The 23,450-nt window shown below is 36.8% G+C and overlaps 1 protein-coding gene across 10 annotated transcripts in view; it reads right to left on the bottom strand.

The window, feature by feature from the left end:
* Positions 1-23,450, bottom strand: part of GPHN (gephyrin) — a 321,331-nt gene that overhangs the window by 273,327 nt on the left and 24,554 nt on the right. The window contains exon 1 of one of the 10 annotated variants that reach the window (XM_064512457.1): positions 23,085-23,118. The exons of 8 other annotated variants lie outside the window; for them this stretch is intronic. In XM_064512457.1, coding sequence (XP_064368527.1) covers positions 23,085-23,103 — 19 coding nt within the window. In that variant the 5' untranslated portion in view covers positions 23,104-23,118. Of the gene's footprint in view, positions 1-20,369; positions 20,391-23,084; positions 23,119-23,450 lie in introns of those variants that run through there. One more of the 10 variants, XM_064512462.1, reaches the window with a different exon arrangement.

Raw genomic sequence — 23,450 nt, 5'->3', positions numbered from 1 at the left:
ACCCTGCTGAAGATAAGTTTCTGGCAGCAACTCTGTAGCAAAAAACTTTATTCATTGGGAACATATTTATTTTAGTTTGTTTTTGTTCTATATCAAAATTGACTTAGTTTGCTTCTGACTAAAAAGCCCTCAGATCCTGCATGCTTATGTGGAATACATATCTTTGAAATAACCAGTCACTGGATGGAGCTCATAGACAAGCATGTTTGCCAGCTACATAGACTTGTATCCAATAGAAGAGAACAGCTTATACATTTTTTTTTTTCCATTTACAGTTCAGAGATGCTTTACCTTTGATGGGCAGCAGATCTGCCAATTTAGGATATTTTCTGAAGGAAAAATGGAGAGATTTGCAAGTGTTCTTTAAATAATAGCAAATGAAACCTGACACAAACTATGAAATTCCTACAAGTCAGAAATGTTCTCAGGAATCACCAAGGAACTGGAGGACATTATTCTACAGTGGAGGTTTCCCAATTAAAAGTATCTTAAGAGATTTTACTTGCCCACATTTCACAACTAAGGGGGGAAAAGCACCATGTAATTAGACTAGGTTTAACAAGCTTGCATGTCTAAAATAATCTTCTTAACATGTAAATGAGTTTTTTTAATAACCTTAGTCCAACTTTGAAGTCTGTTCCCATTGATCTATGGCTAATTACTCCATCCTTTCATTTACTGTTTTCTAGAGACTTAACACTTGAAATTAAGGAATAAAAGTGTTAAACATTCCCCAAGGGAACATAAGAAACCTTTAAGAGCTATTTCAGCTTCTCAGTAAGCTGTTTGTTTTAAATGTGTGCTCTAGTAGTGTACTTCTCACCCATTGTATGCAGCCCTGATCAACTGGCAGAAGCCTACAGTTGCCATGCTCACACTTTTTCCTCAAGAAAACAGAAGAGACCAGTGGAAAAAAATCCATTAAAACACTAGCTCAGTCAACAGGAGGTCCCTTATGGCAGCCAACCATCACTAGGGCACAGTAATCCCAGGTATATTGCTCATACTTTTCTCTGTATGTATTTGAAACAGAAGACACCATAGACAAAAAGAACTTACAATGAGGTTTCTCTTTCCCTATCAGATAACGCAACTTCTAACAGCTTTGCAAAGATCACCTCAGGCTGGCTGGCCAGAACACCAGCATTCCAAACAGGGACGCGCTCTTCTTGGTGTGCTTTTAACGTCTCTGTTAATAAGCAAGGTTCAATTCATTAAAGGATTCAAAATGGCCAGGGATGCTACAAGGACTTAAAACTTCACATCACATGCAGACCACAGAAATTAAATAATTTTCTCATGATACATGCAGAAATAAAGCCTTCTAAGATTCAACCATATGAAGAAAGCACTATGGCGTGTTAGGGTTTCTGGAGAGGGTCTTTCGTTTGTTAGATCAAAGTATCAGCTTTTAAAGCCAAAGAACAAACTCATGAGTGCACTATGTATTTTTATTTTAGCAGCAATGTCAGCTTGAAGAGTTTCAAATTCCTGCCTCTCACTCCCACCCTCACTGTCCCTTCAGCTGTGCCAACAGAACAAGATCTGCAGCAATGTTATAAACAGAATCAATAAGCTGATCACAGCCACTGAGCCAAAGAAAAAAAAAATCTGAAACAGTAAACTAACCCAATTTACACTGCAGCTCCACAAACTGTTGTGCTGGCACAGACAAGGGGGGAGCCTTTGTAGGCGAGCAAACATCCAATAACGGGGAGGGAGAACAGCAATTGCTGCAAAAGGAAACAAATTTCTTAGGTCATAGTTTCACATTCAATCTCTCCAGACAATGCCAAGGTATTTTCTGAGACAACTCTACCAAATTTCACAGCAAGAAAAAATACACTTCAATCAAATAAGCAGTACAAACTACAATTAATAGTCCATAATCCTTGTAATTAAAGAAAAGAAGAACATAGGGTTCAAAAGCTTACTTTAGCCTATTATGGAATGAGCAAAGCAGGATTTATTATTAATATATGCTGTGGCAGTCTGATTCACGGACTCCGATGTGCCGGATCAGAATCAACTTTATTCAAGCAAGCAAGCCCTTTATATAAGCTCTAGCCCGGATCGGTACTTTCTCGAAGGTCATGTTCCCATCATCACTCCTCCTCATTCCGTGCGGCTACTACCTTATCTACATACTGCTATTTATTCCTCCCAAGGCTTTTGGCTCCTTAACTCTATCTTGTCCAATCCCTCGCTGTCTGCCCCTACAATATGACTCAATGACCCAGGAGATATTTTATATAAGATGTCATGTATACTTGGAAACTCAAAGCAGAAATACTGATCTTCTCAGTACTGATATTCACTGAGTCTGGTTCATGTCCCTGTTGTGCAATTTCTAGTAGCATTTCCATTAACAAATTAGTCATGCCTCTGGAACAGTTTGCAGGTTGTGAAGCCTAATTTACTATCTGTAATTAGAGCTTTGCTTATGTTAGTGAAGATGTAACACCAGGCATTAGAAAGTGATCCTGGAATAGAAAGCTCTAATTGTAACATCTCCAGGATAAACAAACCCTCTTCTACTTGCTTTGAATATTATATAATAGAAGGCAGCATCTGCAAAAACTGAAGGTACTCAGAAAAAAGCCAGTCTGAACAAGCCAGAGAACATACCAAAGGCTGTTCTGAACTCTGAACAGCCACCTTGAGAGTTTGGCAGTTAACCGCCACTCTGTCTCTGTTCTTGTAAAAAAAGTTCCAAAGTAATACTCCTCAGATCAGGACACCACTTCTGTCCTTACCTATTACTTAAAAGAAAGGAAAAGCAAAGTATCTGGACTGGTTACTTTTTTAAAAAAAAAAAAAAACATTAGAAATGGGAAAACAGACCTAGGGGATTCTGCTGCAGAAGGCAGGTCTGGGAAGCTGAATGCCATAACATCAAGAACAGCACAAATGACAGAGGCAGAACATAGCAAAAATAAAGATGGTAGAAACATGTCAAAAATGAATAAAATAGAATTATTTGATGGGGAAAAAAATTCTCTCCTTATTCAATATTACTTATATCATGAATGTAATTACATCTGTAAGTGCAGATCATCAGATTACATCCTACTAAAAATCAGACTTGACCATCGAGCACTCCAGCTTTTTAAACAGTATTGTCCACAAGTGCCATCAACTAGCTAGTCAATATAACATTTATTTTACAGCTGATTCAGGAACTCTATTGACACAAACCAACTCCCTGAAAATTGATATAAATATATATGTTTATATCAACAGCTTTGAGATCTTCCTGTCCTTTGCTGACAAATGGTACAAAATAAATAAAAGAGCTTTGGTTTGGTCCATTGAAATTTTATACAGTTCTCACATCAAAATTATGTTTCTGTGGGTGCTTCAGACAAGGACAGGTAGTAGGCAATACTAATACCAGGAACACAAAGTTCACTTTGGAAGACAAAGATACAGTTCCCTACCGTTATGTGGTAGATAGACAATTCAGTAGTAAGTATTCCAGTTTTTGAATAGGATAAGTAACTATCCCCCTAGACATGATCACTAATGCTTCTATGATCAAATCAAGAGCATACATTTTCCATCCTCAGAAAGACTGATAACTAAAGCTTCTCTGAAATAACATCCAATAGCCAAACAAAGAATATTTAGATGTTATTAACAGGCATTAATAGATTGCTTTTACCCATTATCAGGCTTAAAGTTGGTGGTTAGTCTCCACTGTGATAGAACTCCAGCACCTTTTATAATTTTCCAGTCAAAATCATACAGTTTTCCTCACACGATACAACAGTCGGGAGCTAGATCAGACAATGATACGGTGGAATGAATCGTAGATCATTCCTTTCTCAAACACTTATGGCTAAACTTCCTCCTTATTTCATTTTTCTCAAATATCATGCTTTAAAGTATTATTCAGCTCAAATGGTAAGTTCTTTCTCCTAGATGGCAGGGGCAAAACAATTCCAAGGAGTGACTAGAAAGAGAAATTTTAAAAGCTATTAAAAACATGTTTTTCAAGCCCTACATATTGATATGAGTAGTATGAGTATTTACAATTGTTTCTGAAGCCTTTCTAATTTACCATGTCTTTTTTTTTAATTGCACACAATTGAAATAAAAATTATCTGCCAGTAGTAGTTTTATTAATGCAGCATATGCTGAAAACATTCTCTTCCTCCAATGCCCTTCACATCCATTTGATATTTCCTTGTTCATACAGTTAGAGATAGGATGCTCACTCTTAACCAGAAGACTGCAGTCATCATCTTCAACTGTTTACTGCTGAACACCTCCTTGTCCTTCACATCATTTCATAAAAATGCAGTCCCCATCCTACTTTTTTTTTTTTTTTTTTTTTTTTTTTTTTTAAGCTCCTAGCTTCTGAATTTTGTTCTGCTGGTATAGCCTTTTTAGCTGAACCCCACCTCACAGACTGAGATACCCCTCAATAAATGTTTCCAGGTGATGATTTCATATACTCTATTACTTTTTAGCAAAAACCTCTGGGATGCACCAGTACCAGAAGATAAAGATATATACATGAAACAGCTCCTTTGGAGGCTGCAGAATAACTATAAAGTTTTGAGAATAACCCAGAGGTCTGCTATCTCTCTCAGCCACCTGCTCTTCATAGAAAGGGTACTGGTTTCCACTCGTCAAAGGAAATTCCTTCTCAGTGCTCAGGATGTAGTTAAAAAAAAGAAAAAAGAAAAAAAAACACACATGGAAAAGCCCTTGCAGATTGTCTGGAAGCACTTTCCAACTCTTAAGTTCCCTAAACACAGTCCCAAAATGCATATCCTTCAGGACAGTCTAAACACAACACTTAACTTTGACTAACCACCTCTGGAGAGATGGGGAAATAAGAAGGGACAATTTCACTTAAGCCAAACTAATTGTGGCTTGCTGCCATATGGTACAGGCCCCCCTCTTCCCTCATGCACATTCTTTCCCTCTTGTACCAGACTTCGAGCAGCCAAAGGACGTGTGGACTACTAGTACATGTAATTGTTATACTGTCATGGATAGATATAGGCTGTTTAGGAAGGATAGGGAGGGAAGGAAGGAGAGACTTTCATTCTCCATGTTAAAGAACTCCTTGACTGCACAGAGCTCTAGCATGAAACTGGAGGAATGCTTGTTGATAGTCTCTAGGCCAAAATCAGAGGGTAAAGTAATATTGGAGATGTTGTGGTCAGGGGTCTGACAAAGAGGAGGAAGGGGGTAAAACTTTCTGCAAACAACTAGCAGAAGTCTCTTGCAGACTCTTGTCTTCTTGTGGGAATTCAACCATCCAGACAACAGGACTAGGAGGACAACACAGCATTGTGCAAAAAAATCCAGACCATCTCTAGACTGTGTTGCTAATCCAATGCAAATACAAGAAGGGCCAGCTAGAGGTAAGGTATCTGCTTGATCTGCTGCTCACAAACAAGAAGAACTCATGGTAAATGTATTCACAGATGGCAGTTTTGGTTAAAGTGACTACAAGACAAGACTCCAGCATCCAGAAGAAGACTGGGAAAAGTTAGGACCTTCGAGTTCGGACTCTGGACTTAGGAGAGTAGACTTTGGCTTATTCAGGAAACTGCTATGTAGAATCCCATAGGAAGCAGTTATGAAGGAAAAGGGCACCCAGGAGAGCTGGATGATATTTAGAGAGTGAGCTCGTAAATAACTCATCTCACCCTGCAGGAAGACTAGAAATCTTGGCAGCTAACCTACTTGACCTACTTGGGCTAAGCAAGAACTTCTCAATGAACTAAAATATAAGAATGAAACGTACAAGTAGAAACAAGAAGAGGCAACAAAGGAGGAGTGCAAAAGCATTGCTCAGATAGTCAGTGACAAAAATCAGGAAAGTGAAAGCCCTGCTTGAGCTAAACCTAGCGAAGAGCATAAAGGATCACGAGAAAAGATGCTAAAGGTATTGTTAGCCCAAAAGGAAGTTCTGGGAAAACAAGACTCCACTGGTGGATAGGGGAAGACAACCTAGTGACAGATGATACAGAAAAGGCTTTAGTACTAGGTGCCTTTTTTGTTTTGTTCCATAAAGGGAAAGCTTGCTCCTAGACTACTGCATGTATCAGCATAGTTTGGGAAAGAGTGGGGAAACCAACAGTACAGGAGCAACAGGTTAGGAATACTTAGGGAAGCTGGATGTATTCAGATCCATGGGGCCAGATGGGATTCACCTAAGGGAGCTGAGAAAGTTGGCCAATGTGACTGTGATGTTGCTATGAGCTGTGAAAAATTCTAGTGGTTGATAGCGGTCCCTAAAGACAGGAAAAAGGTTAAGGTTACTCTTATCTCTAAGAAAGGCAAAAAAGAGTGACCCAGGGTACTACAGTTCAGACAACCTCACCTGGAAAGTACCAGAGAAGACCATGGAGCATGTCCTGCTGGAGTGCATTTCCAAATACATGATGGACAAGTAATTAGGAAGTGGCAATTTAAATTTATCAAGGACAAAGTACACTCTGCCAATCTGATTAACCTGATTGTGTCCTTTGATGAAATGACTGTCTTGGTGGATGAGGGGAAAGCTATAGATGCAATATAACCTCAACTTAGTAAGGTTTTTGGCACTGTCCCCCACAGCACGGTTGTTTGGAAGCTGACAAGCATGGACTGGAAGAACGGACTGTTAGCTAAGTTGAAAATTAGTCAGACTGCTGAGCTCAAAGCATAGTGTATCAATGACACTATGTTCACTCAGCAGCTGGTAAAAACCAGGGTACCAAAGGGGTCAATACTGAGGCCCAGATGGTTCTATATTTTCCATCAGCAAGCTGAATGATGACACAGACTACATTCCAGTAAATCTGAGGATGGTATTAAGTTAGATGGAGTAACTGAATTGATGAATGGCAAAGACTTACTCCAGGGACCCTGAGAAACTTGTGGACTGGGCAACATTAGAATGGTGCTCGGCAGATCCAGGGGAGTTATTATTCCTCTCTACTCAGCACTCATGAAGGTGCACCTGGAACACTGTGTTCAGTTTTGAGTCCCCTAGTTTAAGATGTATTTTGAGAAAATGGAGAGGGTCCAGTGGAGAGTACCAAGATGGTCAGAGGCCCAGGGCACATGTGCTAAGACAACAGGTTGAGGGGGGCAAAGTCTTGCAAAGGGGAAGCTAAGATGTTACCTAATAGCAACTTGTAACTATTTGAAGTGGAGTTAGAGATGACAGAGGCAATGGCAATAAAATGCAGATTGGCTGGCTCAGGTTGAACATGAGACCGCCACAGGTCTTTCCAAGCAGCATTTGTATGCTTCTGTAAAGCCAGGATGGCTCATTGTTCGCAAATACCTGAAGTGATAATACTCATTCTTTTAGGCAGGCAAGATTCTCTTCTCTAAAAATGTATGCTGGGATATAAATTACTTTAAAAAATGTACCCATCATTATGGAATTCAGTCATCCTAGGTAAATATGTTAACAAAACTAGAGGTCAGAAGATTGCAAAAAGAGTTTTTAAAAAGCCAGGAAGCTTTTAACAAGCTCCTCTTGTTAAGAGCCATTATACAGCACTTTGTTAGACATTCACTTCTGAGATCTGTAAGAACCTGCACAGTATTTTGTGTTACAGCATTAACAAAGTTCCACTGACACCTCTTCTTAACTACTGACCTTAAAATGTCTTTTCAAATGCACAAAGCTATGTTATGGCAGAGAAAACTTCATTAACAACACAGAAGTATTCAACACATCGAGAAAGGCCTTTCCATGATTTATAGCAATTGACTGATATTACTAATTCTTTTTAGAAGCAACACCAATTTGCTTACAATCAAATCACAGAGGTGTATTGTGTCTACTGATCAGAGGACTAACAATCAAGAGACCTGAGTGAGGCTTCAGTTTTGCTGCATTCCTGGAACATCAGATGAAGGACATGCTCCTTGCCTGGAAAAACTTGAAAAACTAATGAAAATAGCATGCGGTTCTACCTTTAATGACTGTAAGAAAGTTGAAGGAATGTAATAACAGAGATGTGAAGCTGCCATCCATTGTTTCTTACAGTATTATACCTTTATGTCTTGTCACATTTAGATTGCTTTGGTAATATTTAATAGTTTATTCAAAGGCATTGCAAAATGTCTACATATTTATAAAGTATTTCAAAAATGAGCCACTTCATAAATTTAAAACATGCCAACAGCGTGCTTAGCACTCTAAGAAAAAATTTTACATTTCACACACGCACATCTCCCAAGACTCTCTTTAGGTACCAGCTCTTAGACTAACTACAAAATATTAGAGCAGAATACGAGCAGCACACAGGGTCTGGATTTATTCGTTTGTTTTAAACCAAAACCTCTTATCATCTGCAGAACACAGAACCTAAAACAAATCTCACAAAAAGCAACACAAGCAAGTTAGTGTCTAAACTCCCTTTTCATGAAATATGAACACATTTCTGATGTCAAGAAAGCACAGGTGATTCACTGACTGTGTATATTCTAGACCGTGCGCTGTGACGGTGCATTAAAGATCAGGTGACAGCAGTGCACCATGTTAGCAACAAATAAATTGCAAAGTAAAACCCAAATCTGTAACAGAGGCTATAAAGGAAAATAAAGTCCCTTTTCTCTTACACAGAATTTCAAGCTGCTACTCTCCTTCAAAAACCATCAGTTGCCTTTCACAAAACTACCCATAGCTTCTCAAATTTGTGATGACACCTTGCAAAATTTCCTACAGCATAAGAACCAGACTGACTTTGTTATGTCTGAAGGGAAAACCATGCCTTAGCAAGTAATCTGAATTGATGGTCGTCTGGAGCACAATGTTCAAAAAGTTGTACAGTTCTGATGAAGTATTTCTTTTGAAAACACTGAAACCTGTTGCCTATTGAACAATTGATATATCTACCCTACAATTTTTTTTCCCCATGCCAAAGTGTAGTGGAATGATGGTTATATACAGCATGGGAAATTTATATTGCCAAAAACTTCAAGGCCAAGTTTTAAAGCAGGGGAATGGGTCTCAAGAATAGTGCCAGCCCTTCTATCTATCTATAACTCAACTGGCAAGAATTTCTACTACTCAATGAAAATAAAACCAAACCCTTCTACTTTCTTGCCAAATATAGGGTAAAGTCTGTAGCAGAAGGCAAAGAGCCAGTGTTTACAGATGGCCAACATGCTGTGAAACCCTGCTGTGGTTAAGACTTGGGTTTTCCTATGCAATACTGTGAAAAAATGATTCTACAGACTGACTACACAAGCCAAAGTCTGGCCTAGAGTTCTCAAATGCACAGTTAACACAGATACAGCCATCCAGGTTATTACTTATTTACAGTCATTTCAGACCACGTGAAACCTACACTGAGCCTGAGACTGATCAATGCACACTATGTACACACTAGCCTACAACACTCTTTGACTGGGTCCATCCAACTCAAATGCTTTACCTTCATCTCATGCCTAGGCCAGTTATGGCACAGATTCTGCCATTACCAGAAAAAGCAAAAGGATGTGCAGGACATACAGATGCTACTTTTTGCCTAACATCCTCACGCTCCATCTTCACACTGTACTTCCTTTTTCCTTTACTGAATAGTCTCATTTTCAAATGCAATTTTTTACTTGTTGATCACAGTCCCCAGGTTTTATTTCTCTAGTTAATCTGAAGTCAGGCATACTTTGTTTGCTCCTCCTGATTTTTGACCCAGTTATTCATATATAAGACTCTAGTTCTAAAGAGTTATGCATTCTTTTAATTTGTAAAGATTATTGAATATAAAAGTTATCAATATCAATCTCAAACAAGCAACATGGTTTAATACAGCAGTGTAACACCATATGAGAAATTAGTTGATATTGAGTATTAGGTAAATCAGACTATACATAGTAGGTAAATGAGGCTGTATTAAGTAAATGAAAAGAGTTTCAAAGTTCCTCATTTTAAGGCAGTTTATGTCTGAAAGATTTTCAGAGCTTTATATAATTCTTAGTATGTTTTAAAACACCAAAAGTGAAGTGCAGCTAGTGTTATATATCTGTATTTGGATGCAGTTCAGAAGATGCACATCTGTTACAATCCCAAACTAAAAAAGCTGACTTACAGTTTAAGATGCAAATACACTAGCTGTTAGCTACAGAACTCCAGTTAATTTGCAGTGTGTATAGACAAATGAAATGCTGTGACCGCTGACAATTATACAAATAAACACGTGCTGTTACCTAGTGTTCTGCCAACTGCATTCACCTGTCGCCTCACCACTTCAAGCACAATCTTATGAAGACTTATTCACTTCCACTTAAAGTATCAACCAGTTTACCTGAAGTTAAAAGCAAAATTCACAATACAAAGTTAAATATGTGCAAGTGCTAAGTCTTCACAAAGCTCATGCACTTCTAAATTTAGTACATTGAAACAGCATTTTTTCCTGCTGTCAATATAGCAGTAACATTATTTAAGCATGTTTAAAGTAAACCCTAATTGGACAGTGATGGTGCCTCCTGATTCTAAATATTTATTATTTGTATTGCAAACTAGTTGGTGATCCCAAGAAAGATTGGGATTTCTAATCCAAAAAGCAGACAAGACATAGACAGACACCTGAGTAAAAAAGATTGAATTATATAAACAAAACTGAATAAACAGTGTGATGATTTGCATTCACATTAATTCCAGTTGGGGGACAGGAGGAGATGGTGTTTGTTAGGAGATTCTTTCATAAGAAGCTTACACAGCAGCAAAACAACGCTCCCCGTTCAATTCCTAACAAGCCTTTACATTCCATTTCTGTTCTTGACTGGCACCAAGTATTGAGCCTGTTCTTACAGAGAACTATCTCCAGTGATTCGGACCACAGGAAAAATCAATCATGTTAAAAAATAAACACAAAAACATTACAATTGTTTTTAACTTAACCCATAAGAAAATTCCTTCCTGGCCCCTGAGCATAAGAACAGAACTACAAGTCAGGCAGTGTGTTCAGAGTCATTAAGAACAATGGGGAAATCTCCCTAAACCTCAGTCTTAGTTGCAATCAATATCCAACACATTTTACAGAATAGGAGAGCATTCTTCAAAATCTCAAAAGCAAACCAGCAGAAGCCCCAAATATTCGCCATTTGCTGATCAAGGTTTTTTTTTTTTTCTTTTTGCATACTGCTGGTCAATCAACTCTCCTCGAAACTTTCTCTAAATACAATCAGAATTGATAGCAAATCTCTATCTGTTTATATCTCTGTAAATATGTGTTAATTTTTATAAAACCATATAAAAAATGAAAAGGCATATGTTATCTTGATTCTTAAAATGGAAAGCAAACTCTTCTGCCTTCTTAAAAAAGTTATCACTACTAGGTATGGTTCCTACAGAAACTAATAGTATAAATTTTACCTGAGTACAGGTTAACTTTGAAGCCACTGGAGTGATATGTAAAATTAAACCATTAATTCAGAATTTCATTTGTGCTTCCATCTACATGCAGTATGAGAAACAGTGAGTAGTACAGAAGCTGGTTTGTATTCTTACTTATGTAAACCATGATAGCTTCCAGTGCAGATCCCTGTATGATTCTGTTGGTAAATTCCTCTACACAAAACTCTGGCAATTTTTTCCTACACTTTTCTCATTATTAGCCTGGTATTAAAAAGTGGAAGGACTTTCCTTCTTATTGCAGGATGGCTTAATTTCTATAAGAGTCTTTTGAAGCATTTTGAAAATGCAAATTTATTATATCAAATCATTCCTACTGAAGCATCATGAGGCATAAAAAAACTCCAGCAGACTGAAAAGAATTAATCTCTGCAAAAACTATTTTGACTCTTCCCCAATATACCAGTGGATACGTTGAAAACATGTTACTCTTCACTATGGTTGTTACAATGCACCCAAGCACTCTCCTAAAAACAAAACAATAGACCCCCCCCCAAAAAAAAAGCAAAAAAACTTTCTCATTTTACATCTTCCATCCATTATCTGAAAGTTGATTTCAACACTTCATTTACAAACTGCATTTAGCTATAATTTCTGATTTTAGTTCTGCCAGAATTCTTCAGTGAATACTGTCAGAATTCTTCAGTGAATATCATCTTTCAGAGTTCTGTTAGTTAGTGACTTCTGCTAAAAACCTCTGACCATTCAATTTGAGATTCATGCCTTGCATGAAAGAAATGGGTGGTGGTGGTGGTGCTATAGAAGGCTCCCTGATCCCCTCTGTCCTGAGCACTAGTGCAAAGAATACTTAACTTTTATATGATGGCTTTATTTTCCTCAAGTGCTCCTTTTTCTTGCTCATCTACCACCTTACCAATATGCTGACAGGCTTTCTACTCCTGACATACATGAACTATGGTTATTATTAGCCATTATGCCTTTAGCAAGTTTTTTTTCCACAATCTTTTTTGGGCCTGCCTTATTTTAGTTTTGCATTTAGCTTGACAGCATCTCTGATCTATTCTCCCCTTTTGTTTGTATCTTTTTATTACTAATGACTTTTCTCCTTAAGTTTCAACATGTCAGCCTTTATATTTTTGGTTTTCTTATAGTATATCAAAACAGAACAGGAGAGTACTTCTGAGCTCTTAGAAGAGGCTAACACCATGGCCACATAACAGCTCCATGCTGGGGGAAACACTGGACCACTCCACACCTTCACAGCTTGGTTTCCACAGAATGATAATAAAGGCATGTAGGCTGGATGGAAACTGCAATGCATTGTAACAATTTCTGATCTAGATAAAGCTGAGACCAGTTTCCAGTACCTTACAATGTAGCTAGAGGTCAGCTAATTGAAGCCTGAAGGTTTTCTTTTGATTTGCAGTACATGTTCCAATTCTGAGTCTAATACGATGACTTTAAACAGCTTACACAACATCAACATTTTACCTTTCAGCTGCTCTGACTTCCCTTTAGCTAGCTGCCTCACTTCTACTTTCTATCTGATTTCTTCTTTCTTTTTTCTTTTCTTTTTCTTTTTTTTGGTCCCCTCTCCCCCCTTAAAACAAGCTAAACTTGAGTACATCATGATAAAAATTACAGAGTACATCTTCTGCAGTTAGTAAATCCTAAATGAAAAGATGTTTCTCCTCCTACGGTTTCTCAGATTACTTGTTTCTAGGAGCACTCATTATAGTATCTAAAATTTTAGTCTTTGCATTCTGCACCAATCTAATATTAACTCACAGTGCATGGGAGTAGCTCAATTTCCTGCTACAATCACTTTTTCTGCCTTTGTGCCCCAAGAGTAATTACAGTGCTGGAGGGAGAGGACATAAGTGGAAGGGCAAGTTATTGCTGGGGGTAGGTGAGGGATGGGGAGAGAAAAAGGAAGGGAGCATGGAAGTGACTGGGAGAAGGTATTACATAAGGTAAAGAAGAAAAACAAGATAAAACCTAATGTTGATAAGTCGAATAAAATAGAAAACAGTAACACTCTTGTTTAACTTTATCAAATTCCTATACTACTTTTTAGAATACCGGGGAGGGGTGGGGTGTTAGAACTTCACCCACAAAAGATCTGACATTATGAGCAGCCCATGAGCAGCTCTTTGACGCTTGCCAACTGCTATTCAGTCTTTAGTTTACCTCATTTTTGACCTAGACTTCAAATGGAAATTAAATAGTAAGACTCTTAATTACAAAAATAAGATTTAAACACGTTTGCCATAAGAACAAGAACAGTAAATTAACAAAGTCAGACAAACATTGAGTCACAATTTTATCTTTAAGTTTTTAAAGTATAGGGTATTGGGAGAAAAAAGTGTTAGTTCCACATTTATGCAACTTCAAGATTAATTATTCATTGAATAATTAATTGTGCAAGGAGATATAAAAATTGCACTGTGTGCTCCAGCTCTTGTATGTGCTCACTAGTTTTCTTTAAAATAATAATAATACTGAATACCAGAGTGTGGACTAGAATCCTATATTACATCACCGTAGATCAGACCTGACATTAAGTTTTGTAGAACAAAAGTTTGCTTTTAACTGCTTACTTTCAGCCATCTTGCCCTTGAGTACCTAGTGAAATTTTTAATAGGAGCATTTTTTTTTGTTAAATCTCAACAGTCAGGCAAAGACTTGGTTGCCTCTTGCTCCATGATGCAATGTCTCTTCATTTACAACCCATTTTCATTTTTCATTCCATACTGCAAACTGTTCAAATGTACTGACACTTTCAGTAAATCTTTGTCTCAACCTTTGACAGCAGAGTCCTGCAACTCTCCATCTTACTCGGAACATAACTTATGGACAAATATGCCACTGAGATCAACAGCTTAGTAGGACTGAAAAAGGAGAAGCCATTACTATGAATAAAAAGAGACAAACTACATAAAACATCACGCATGTGCATACATCCCTGCACCTGCTTACTGTACTTCAGAAGAAAACTTTCCCTAGGGGCAAATTGCCAATAACTGTGAAACATTTTACACTGGTCACTGCCCATAAGTGAAATTTCCATGAGTGATGGAACTAATTAAGTGTCATTTCCAGTTATTTTCTGTGGGATTTTCAGCTGCCTGACAAGGGATGAACTCGCACAGAAACCTCTTCCTCTGTGGGTCTCTCTTCTACCCAGCAATATATTCTCATGAAATTTGTAGGAGCCTAAAATTTTCAGTATTGCTATCCCTCTATCAAATTTGATGGAAAACAGACTAAAAGCTCAAAAGTAACTAACAGAAGATGACAGATCCTGACTGCATAAGCCTCTTTGCCATAGGAAACAGAAACTAAAAAAGGGAAGATATCCTGCTAAGTAGACACATAGCAGCTACAGTTCTCTTTATGGTAAACAATATTTATTTTTTACGTATATATCATGAAAGATGTAGGCTAAGACACATCAGTTACTATACATTTGAGGCCTTCTACTGGTTCATGATATCACCTTTGAAACAGAGAATGAAATGGTGGCCATAAAAGTATTAAATTACAGAATTATAAATGCAAAATCCAAATCTTAATGGAAAACTCTTAACCCATATATATTCATGCAGTTTTATTATAACACAAACTTTCAGTGAAATAGCACACATAATATAAATAACACTTGCAAAAGTTTTTATATCTAGTACATGCTGAAGGACTTCCTAATAGCTTTCAGGTTAAAAGCTATAGGAAAAAAAGTAATTATTTAAGGTTTCTTTTCAAAACAATTGTGTGATATTTTCTCTTTAAGGTGATCAACACACACCTACATTAAGGGCATAAACAGAACAAATCCAGAACTACTGGGTTCGACAGCTTTCTAAAAAAATTGCTGAACATATATAACTTTTGTCTGTGATTCAGTAAAAAGTGGAACAGACATGCAAGAAAGGGAAAAATAGTAACCAACCCTAATGACATTAGATCATATGGACTTCTGGTCTGACCCAGTATGTTAATCACGTTCCTATTGAAAATAGAGACAGACAGGAAGAAGTAAATGCTTCCCCTACCCCTGGGTATTAGTTTCATTTTTCTAATCTCTTGTTTCTTTTTCAGATGTATCTCTATACAGCTAACTGTTGTACATCCAATGGATAATTTGTTTTCATAAATATTCAAAACATCTCAATAAGCCATCCATTTGTAATATCATGCATTTGTCCCAGCATTATGCAATTAACAAACAAATCAAACAAGTATGAATTTAACAGTATGTTTCACAGGAAGCTGTACCTGGTAGAACATCTCATTTAAAATCATTCATCATCATTCTTTGCCTTAGTTTCTTAGTCTATTTATAGCCAACATACCCCTGTCTCTTTTGCAGATTTCTTAACACTTCTACACTGAACCTCGCTAATGACAGTCCTCCATTAAACAAACAATTCCAGAAGGAAGATGCTCTTTTAAATATATGCCACACAGGTGGCAAAGAATTTCAGACAACAGCACCACGTTATTCTATGCCTTCCAACTGGAATAAAACATATAGAGAAATTGCTCTATTACAGATATCAGAGATGATACTGTATGGTATCTGAAGACTTGCGCAATATATTAAAATATTATCCCAAACAAGCAGCCCAAATAATTGAATACAATGTTAGCAATAATTTGAGAAATCAACATCTGACTCAGCATTTTTTAAAAAAGTCACAAATCCAGAACGATTAAACTGTGGAGTCATTAAAAAGATGGCATGCAGAGATCACAACTCTCAACACAATTTATGCTGAAAGTATGAAGAAATGTCTACTTATCTTGAGTTAACAAAATGCATTTAATCTTTAATCTTACATGAATGCATCTGATTTTTTTTAACCAGCATAAATTTTTTTCCATATGAGAAGTAATTCCTGAACTGTCCCCTCATAACATCTTCTTTTAAATCTCAATTTAAACATTTATCTTTTGTGACTGAAGCACTTTTGTACATCTGACCCAAAACCAAAAAGGAGTGACCCAAAAGCCAAATACAAAAACGACTCTACTGTCCTCCAGATCTCATCTCAAGCCAATAACCATGGACATGGACATGTAACAGGTCTATTCCAACATCATGGTGGCACACCTTCCCTGTTACATCATTTCGGTGACAGAAAAAAACATGAATTTTGCATAAACAATCTTATCAACGTGATTTTTATTATAGTGGTCTTTTTCCTAAATATAAGCCAAAAGATGTTTTCCCTAATACTTTAAGCAATATCAAGCATTTAAAACACAGAAAATAATAATTTTGTAAGCTTCCCCCTTTCCCTCCTATTTTTTCTTTTTCATGGGTGGCCCTTTATTTCCTTCTAAAGAAAACTGATACATTGCAAAGTGCCTCTAATTCTACCTCCTACTTATCCCAAATAAGGTGACCTATAGCTTCAGAAATGGAAGCCGTTCTTCCATTACTTGCACAGATCTGTTCACTAATTCTCACATGCACTGCATTTCTGTATAAAAAGAGGTTAGTATGCTATGATACAATTGAACAAAGAGGGCTTACTTACAAAATGTAAACTCTTAAAATAGTCACAAATATGCATAACAACTGCTGTTTTAGAACTGTCCTGTTTTTTAGACGAACTACAGAAAAAATTATTTCAAATTACTGTAGATTTCCCAGAATTTACCCCCCAAACCTCTACGATAAAACTTAGTAACCAAGTATATTTTTTTTTTTACAAAACAAATAAATAGTATTAGGACTAGGCAGAAGAATGGAAAATATGACAAAGGCATATGAAACATCACCAGAACTGCCTAATGAGAAGATCATATTATACACTTTACAAATGACAGGTAGCAAATTACATCCTGTATGTGAAAACAGAGACCAAGTTGAAATGTATATTCAAATTCTTTTCAGATGTAAGCACGAGACTTGCAAGAAGTCAGTGTTCTCTTTTGCATTAAAAAATGTAAATATATAACAGCTTTAACTTATCACCATTTCACATTACTACATAAAAATGATGCTAGAGGACACTGATGTTCTTCATACAACTAAATGAGACAGTATCTGCATTTTAACCACTCAAATGAGTCTAAAACCAAAAGATACCTAAGGTAAAAAACAACAGAAAACAACAAAAACCCCAGTTTTTCCTCCTGTTAAACACAATTACATATTTTTAAACAAAAATCTGAAAAATACGCAAGTGCCTGGGAAACTCTCATACAGTAAGACCAGCCAACTAGCCTTTACAATACATGTGAACAAAGGAAATTTGAGCACAGCAGGACTGCAATAAAAGAAACCCTGATCCCTCATATAGGCCTATTAAGGAGCTGAAGCAGCTGAAAAAAGTTTGCTCATTTAATTTTAACGTTCTTAATCTCATAAAATTGTGCTATAAAAGCTTACCTTTAAGTATGCAGAATGCTTACTACTGGACTTTGTCACACTATGGGGTAATGCCAAAAGAATGAAAAGTAGAAAGGTTGTATACAATTGAAAAGACCGTCCTCTTCATATCATAAGCCTTGACCCTACACTTTGTTCCTCAATGTCTCAAACACCTACTAAGAATAAGCATTTTTCTTTTTTAAATGAATTTAAAGAGAGTCTGAAGTTCAGGAGACATCAGAGTAACAGTAACAAAATAACATCAAATCTACTTCAAACATTATGTCCAGCCAGGAGTTGAGAGTGGAAGGAAGAAGAGCGGAGAAAAATCATCCCTCCTAAGAAGCATAAATATGGCATGAAAAACCTGGAAGTGGATAAAGACAAAGGGGTTTTTGTTCCCATCTGACATTTAAGGAGGCAGCACACACAGCCCTGCAAGTAGGAAACTCCTTTCAGAGCACTCTACATCTACACTAGGGGCTCTGCAAGTATAACAACTATGCTAGTCTGACAACAGCGCCACAAGCTCTCAACACAGCAAAATCTTACACAGCTCCCTGTATCAGTCAGCTTTTAATCTTTCAACGTGGAAAAGGATTTGCAAAGCATATATACCAAACTCAATCACTGTCGTCTTGCCATTCCTGCTAGTTCTCACAGGAGCAGTACACATCTTGAAGAATCCACCTTCTGCTGTTCTTAAAGGTCCTGCTTCTTATGCCCTTAAATTAGGAAGCACCTCAGAAATGATCCCTCAATGTTTACAGTTATTTACTTTTTATCAATCCTCTTTGAAAAGGCTATTTTCCTTCATCTATGACTTTGCTGCAGAAAACTTCAAGTGATTTTATTAATTCTAATGCAAAACCTCATCCTTCACAAAATAACAAGCAGACTACAGAAGATGTTGCTGATAGTTACATTATCAAGACTGAATTCTCAGTATCACAAGTCTCGAAAGCTACAAGTTAAGCAAAACATTACACAAAAAACTTGGCATAGCTATAGTGATATAGCTTAGAACAGCTACATATATATATATATATATATATATATATATATATATATAATCATGAGATTTGTTGATTTTTACTTTTGTTCTGACATATCAGTAGAGGAGCATATACTGCAACCACAATATGGCTGATTTAGCATTTTTCAACTAGCCCAGTTTCAAAAAACATACTAGAACATTTTTCTAAACAAATTGTAAATGCCAGTAAAACACCCATTCCACTTTTAATTAAAGTGAAATATTGCATGACATGTTTTCTAGTGCCAGTAGCATACAATTTCTAACTTACTGACATTAAAAAGCATTGGTAAAATGTAAAATCCCCATCCAGGACTTTCAAGCTACACATCTTTAAAAAGACAAAAAAAATTCTATATATGGAAAAAGAGAGGGCAATACAACCAAAACAAATTCAGAAACAGAAGAAAATAAAGAATTCAGAAATAAAATAGAAGTGGACTAAGCAGAGAATGGCTTGACTGAGATACCATGTAATCAGGCACACATTACTGTTCAGCCATGTTTCAGACAACCAATTCAACAGGCACAGGTTAATTAGTTCACCTCACAAGGACTTACTATTTCAGACAGATCACATTGCACACTACAATCTGTCAAACACTCAGATCTGTCTGAGACAAAGCTTCAGAAATATATGTACACATACAGAGTGTGTACAATACACAAGCCATGATTAACCTTTGTAAGTTCGAGGGAAGGGCCAATCTACCATCAACCCACCCCTGAAGTAATAATTCAAAACCTCCTGGAGAGGCTTAAGAGCTGCCACTGTTTTTGCCTCACTCCCACACACCCAGTAGACTTTCTCCTCCCTTTCAGATCATTAATGTATTATTCTCATTCCTGCAAAAAGGAGTGCAGATCAGTTGTGACAGCAGTCTAGCTGTTCTAATAGAGGCCGCAGCCGCTTCTTTCAGACCTGATGTGACAGTGGCAGCAGCTCCCCCCACATGAGGCTCCACCTTAACAGAGAGTTGGTTAAGTGATCACATGACCATGGCAGCATTAGTGACTTCTCTCCACACTGCTGAAGCAAGAGGAGATGAAGACCCCAAGGTGCTACCGGATCAACTCACAGAAACTGTTGCAGAAGTGTTAGGTTCTGCAATCAACTAAGACTGCATTTCAGGGCTGATGAACAAACCAGAATGTCAGGCCCTCATGCCTCACCAAAAAGAGCTTGTCTCACCAAGTAGGAATGATTGCTTTTAGTGTACCCTGTTACACTGGAAAATGGTAACAGAAAATTGGAGCCTATATAACAATAAGGCAACATGTAGCAGGAAAAGAACAAACTGCTTCAGATTTTCATTGGAGAATACCTCCTAGTGTATCTTAAAAGAAAATCCCTGGTTTATCTCAAAAGAAGAATATGATATCAAGACTAGTTAGAAGACAGAACTTCACCAATCTATCCTGTAACTAAAAACCAAAACAACGACATTTACATCCCTCAAATAATAGAAGATAACTAAACGTGCACCTCCATTGGACCTTGACGGATAAACTGCCTACTGGAAAAGACCACAGCACTGAGCACATTAAGGAAAGCAAGTTACAGTACTTATATTTCTTTATAAACATTATACGAAATATGCTTTTACTTGAGTTCAGATGACACGAAATTCTCTGGCAATCATGAAGTTTCTCTTCATGCTTTTTTTTTTTCCCCCTCCCGTAAAGTGAGTATTCTGTGTAGGCTACATCTTTCAATGGAAGGCACTAAAGAAAAAAAATCCAAGAATTACACTGTAGGCTACCTGCTAATAAACAAATAAATATAAAGAAAAACACATACTATTTGGAAACTTCCATGAAAAATTGCATCTTCTGAGTAATTTTGGACTTCCTTGACTGGATTTGAATCAGTAACCTGTCTCCACCAGAACTATTCTTAACATGCCAAGCCTGCTGCTGCCAAAAAATATCCCTTCTCTGTAAAATGTAGAATTCCACTACTTACAGAGGTAGTATCAATACTATTTACAATCTTTACATACGGAATAGAGTACTTGGCAAATCTGCAATATCAACTTCCAACTAGACAAAGACCTCAGTTTCACACACAGCAGATCCCAATTAATTAAGCCTTACAACATAACATTGCTCTATAGGTCAAAGTTGAGAAAACTATAAACTTCCACAAGAAGTTAGTTATTTTCATATGCCAAAGGCTGGAAGACTGATGCTTTTGGGTAATAGTCTTTTAAACTCATCATGGCAAAGTATTCAACCACACAATTCTAGCTACACATGTATCCACTGCACTCATTCATAAATGCAGTGCCCTAGTTCTGCAACAGAAGACTGCAGAGACCTAAGGATTCCTTATGTACACTTCACTAACGTAAAATAAGTGACTTAGGTGAGATAAATTCCTTACCTCCCTGCCCTCCATTTCCCAAATTCTGCTGATTCCCACAAGCTATTCTGGGAATAGTGGTATGTTAGTGGTGCACTGAAATTAGTTTTATTTGGAGGAAGGGAAGCCTCTGGGAAAGAAGCATAGAAAGAAGGTAAAAGTATTCTAGTTCACCAGAAAATTTTATGGTTCCCGACTTAAAATATTTAGCTCACTGCTGGGCTTTTTGTTGTGTATTATTACTACTCTTTATTAAGCTAGTACACAGCTGTCCTGCTTTCTAAGAGTGAAATATAAAGCTGTCACAAAAGGTTTTCTGCACCCAAATAATTTACAGTATACACAGCTGACTTTTTAACATCATAAGTTAAAATACGGCCAGTTAATCTGTACTAGCATATTCATAAAAATCGTACTTCCTTTATCAAGTTCAAGTCAACAAACATACAAAGTATCCCCAAACATTTTCCTGACCCTTACATTCTGAGGAAATACAGAACCGCTTAGAGTAGGTCAGCATTTGCAGCGTACTGAAAAGGTCTCATCTTTGACTTGCCCTTTACAGTAACTGTGCCTGAAATAAACCAAATTTTCTTGACAAACTGAAACTAGTGTCAAACCATCACCTTTAGCAAATGGATCGGATACTGTGCTATACAAAGGATTTGATAATAAGGCCTCCCAAGATGCACCTTGCAATTTGTAACAGCCATTACAGCATTAAACTTAAAATAGTTTAAAAATTTTGCCTAATAAAATGGTCCACATGCTTCTTTGAAGAAGTCTTTAATATTTTGTCTATTGTAACAAATCTGTTATACAGACACATATACGGACAAATACAGACAACAAAAATCACATTATTTTCATTTTTTTCTGTTAACTTTTTTACTACATAAATAATTTTCCATCAGTTCTCTATGATCTCCAGAACACTGTTGCTTTCTCTGTATACTTCCTTCACTCCAATTCAGTATTTTATGAGCACACAATTAAAAGAAAGCATTTCTTCTATTTCTTAAAATAGATTCTGAGTGGGAGCACACACCATCAGGATGTTGTAATTCATTAGGAAATTATGATGCAGTACTGTCTTATTCTAAAGGCACCTGTTAGCGAAGATATGGTAAAGGTCATATCAGCACTGCTTGTGTTTTTCAGGACTGTTTTGCTTCTCAGACATAAAAAACCAACAACAATCAAAGCCATAAGAAAACAAAACCAACAATCAAAGCCATAAAAACCAACAATCAAAGCCATAAACCAACAATCAAAGCCATAGTGTGTTTTTTTTTAAAAAAAAAAAGTACCAATCACTGAGTAATTTGAGTTCAATTTCAATTCTGCATAGAAGTTTCACTACCAAAAAAAGTTAAGATACAAAGTGGCCCTCATGAAAACAGCAAGTGTAACTATGTTAAAAAAGCACTGAGCTACACTGAGATTTATTTACCAAAAAATGCTAAAAATTAAGGTGATGAGAATGGACTTCACATTTTATTTCTTTATATAGTTTTTTAATTGAATGGGCATAAAAAAGGATTGTATAGACTAAGTGTTTTTGAAAGAAGGTTAAGGGAAGTTTCCCCAACCTTTTTTTACCTGCTTGTTACAATCTTCTTAAATCCTATCCAACTTATTTTTCTCTTGCAAAGGTGAGGAATAAGGCCACATCAGAGAGCTCAAGAAAGCAAAACCCTATTAACTGAAACAGTCTGTTGTTTTTCTTTCAAAGATATCTGTTATTAATATAAACAACTGAAAGGAAAACAAACATCCTGCATCTTCACCCCTTCAGGTGTGCTAATAAAACCCACAAGCTGAGTGATTCCAGAATTTTCTGAAGGCAAAAATATTTTCATTTGAATATTAACAAAAACAGGAGATCCTGATGTTACAGCATTCAAACATTTCATTAAAAAAAGAAAAATACACATTCTTGATATTTTCTCCTCACCTCCATGACTTCTGAACATATGGCAGGATCCAAAAGACACGTTTTTGCATCCATGTAAAATTTAGGCCCTCAGGTGCTACCAAGAAATCCAAACACCACATGATTCCACTAGAAATCAAGGGATAACATGAGTTTCAATTTTCTGGTGGAAACTTAGAAAACTAAAGTTCTACAAAGACATATGCTAAGATGCACATATGCAGGGTAATGTGGAGGTTACAACTAAGGCAGCATCCAATCACACTACGAAAAGATGGTGGTAGATGCTGTGTAATTGTACTGCTGGGTGATGCAGCACAATCCAGAGCACAAGGTTCTAACAAAACTTTGGGAGCTACAAACACAAAACTTTTCCCATAGATCCAC

The sequence above is a fragment of the Dromaius novaehollandiae genome, chromosome 5 (genome assembly GCF_036370855.1).
Source record: "Dromaius novaehollandiae isolate bDroNov1 chromosome 5, bDroNov1.hap1, whole genome shotgun sequence".
Classification (NCBI taxonomy): Eukaryota; Metazoa; Chordata; class Aves; order Casuariiformes; family Dromaiidae; genus Dromaius; species Dromaius novaehollandiae.
Note: the sequence above shows the minus strand (reverse complement) of the source record. Positions and strands in the feature narration are given on the sequence as shown.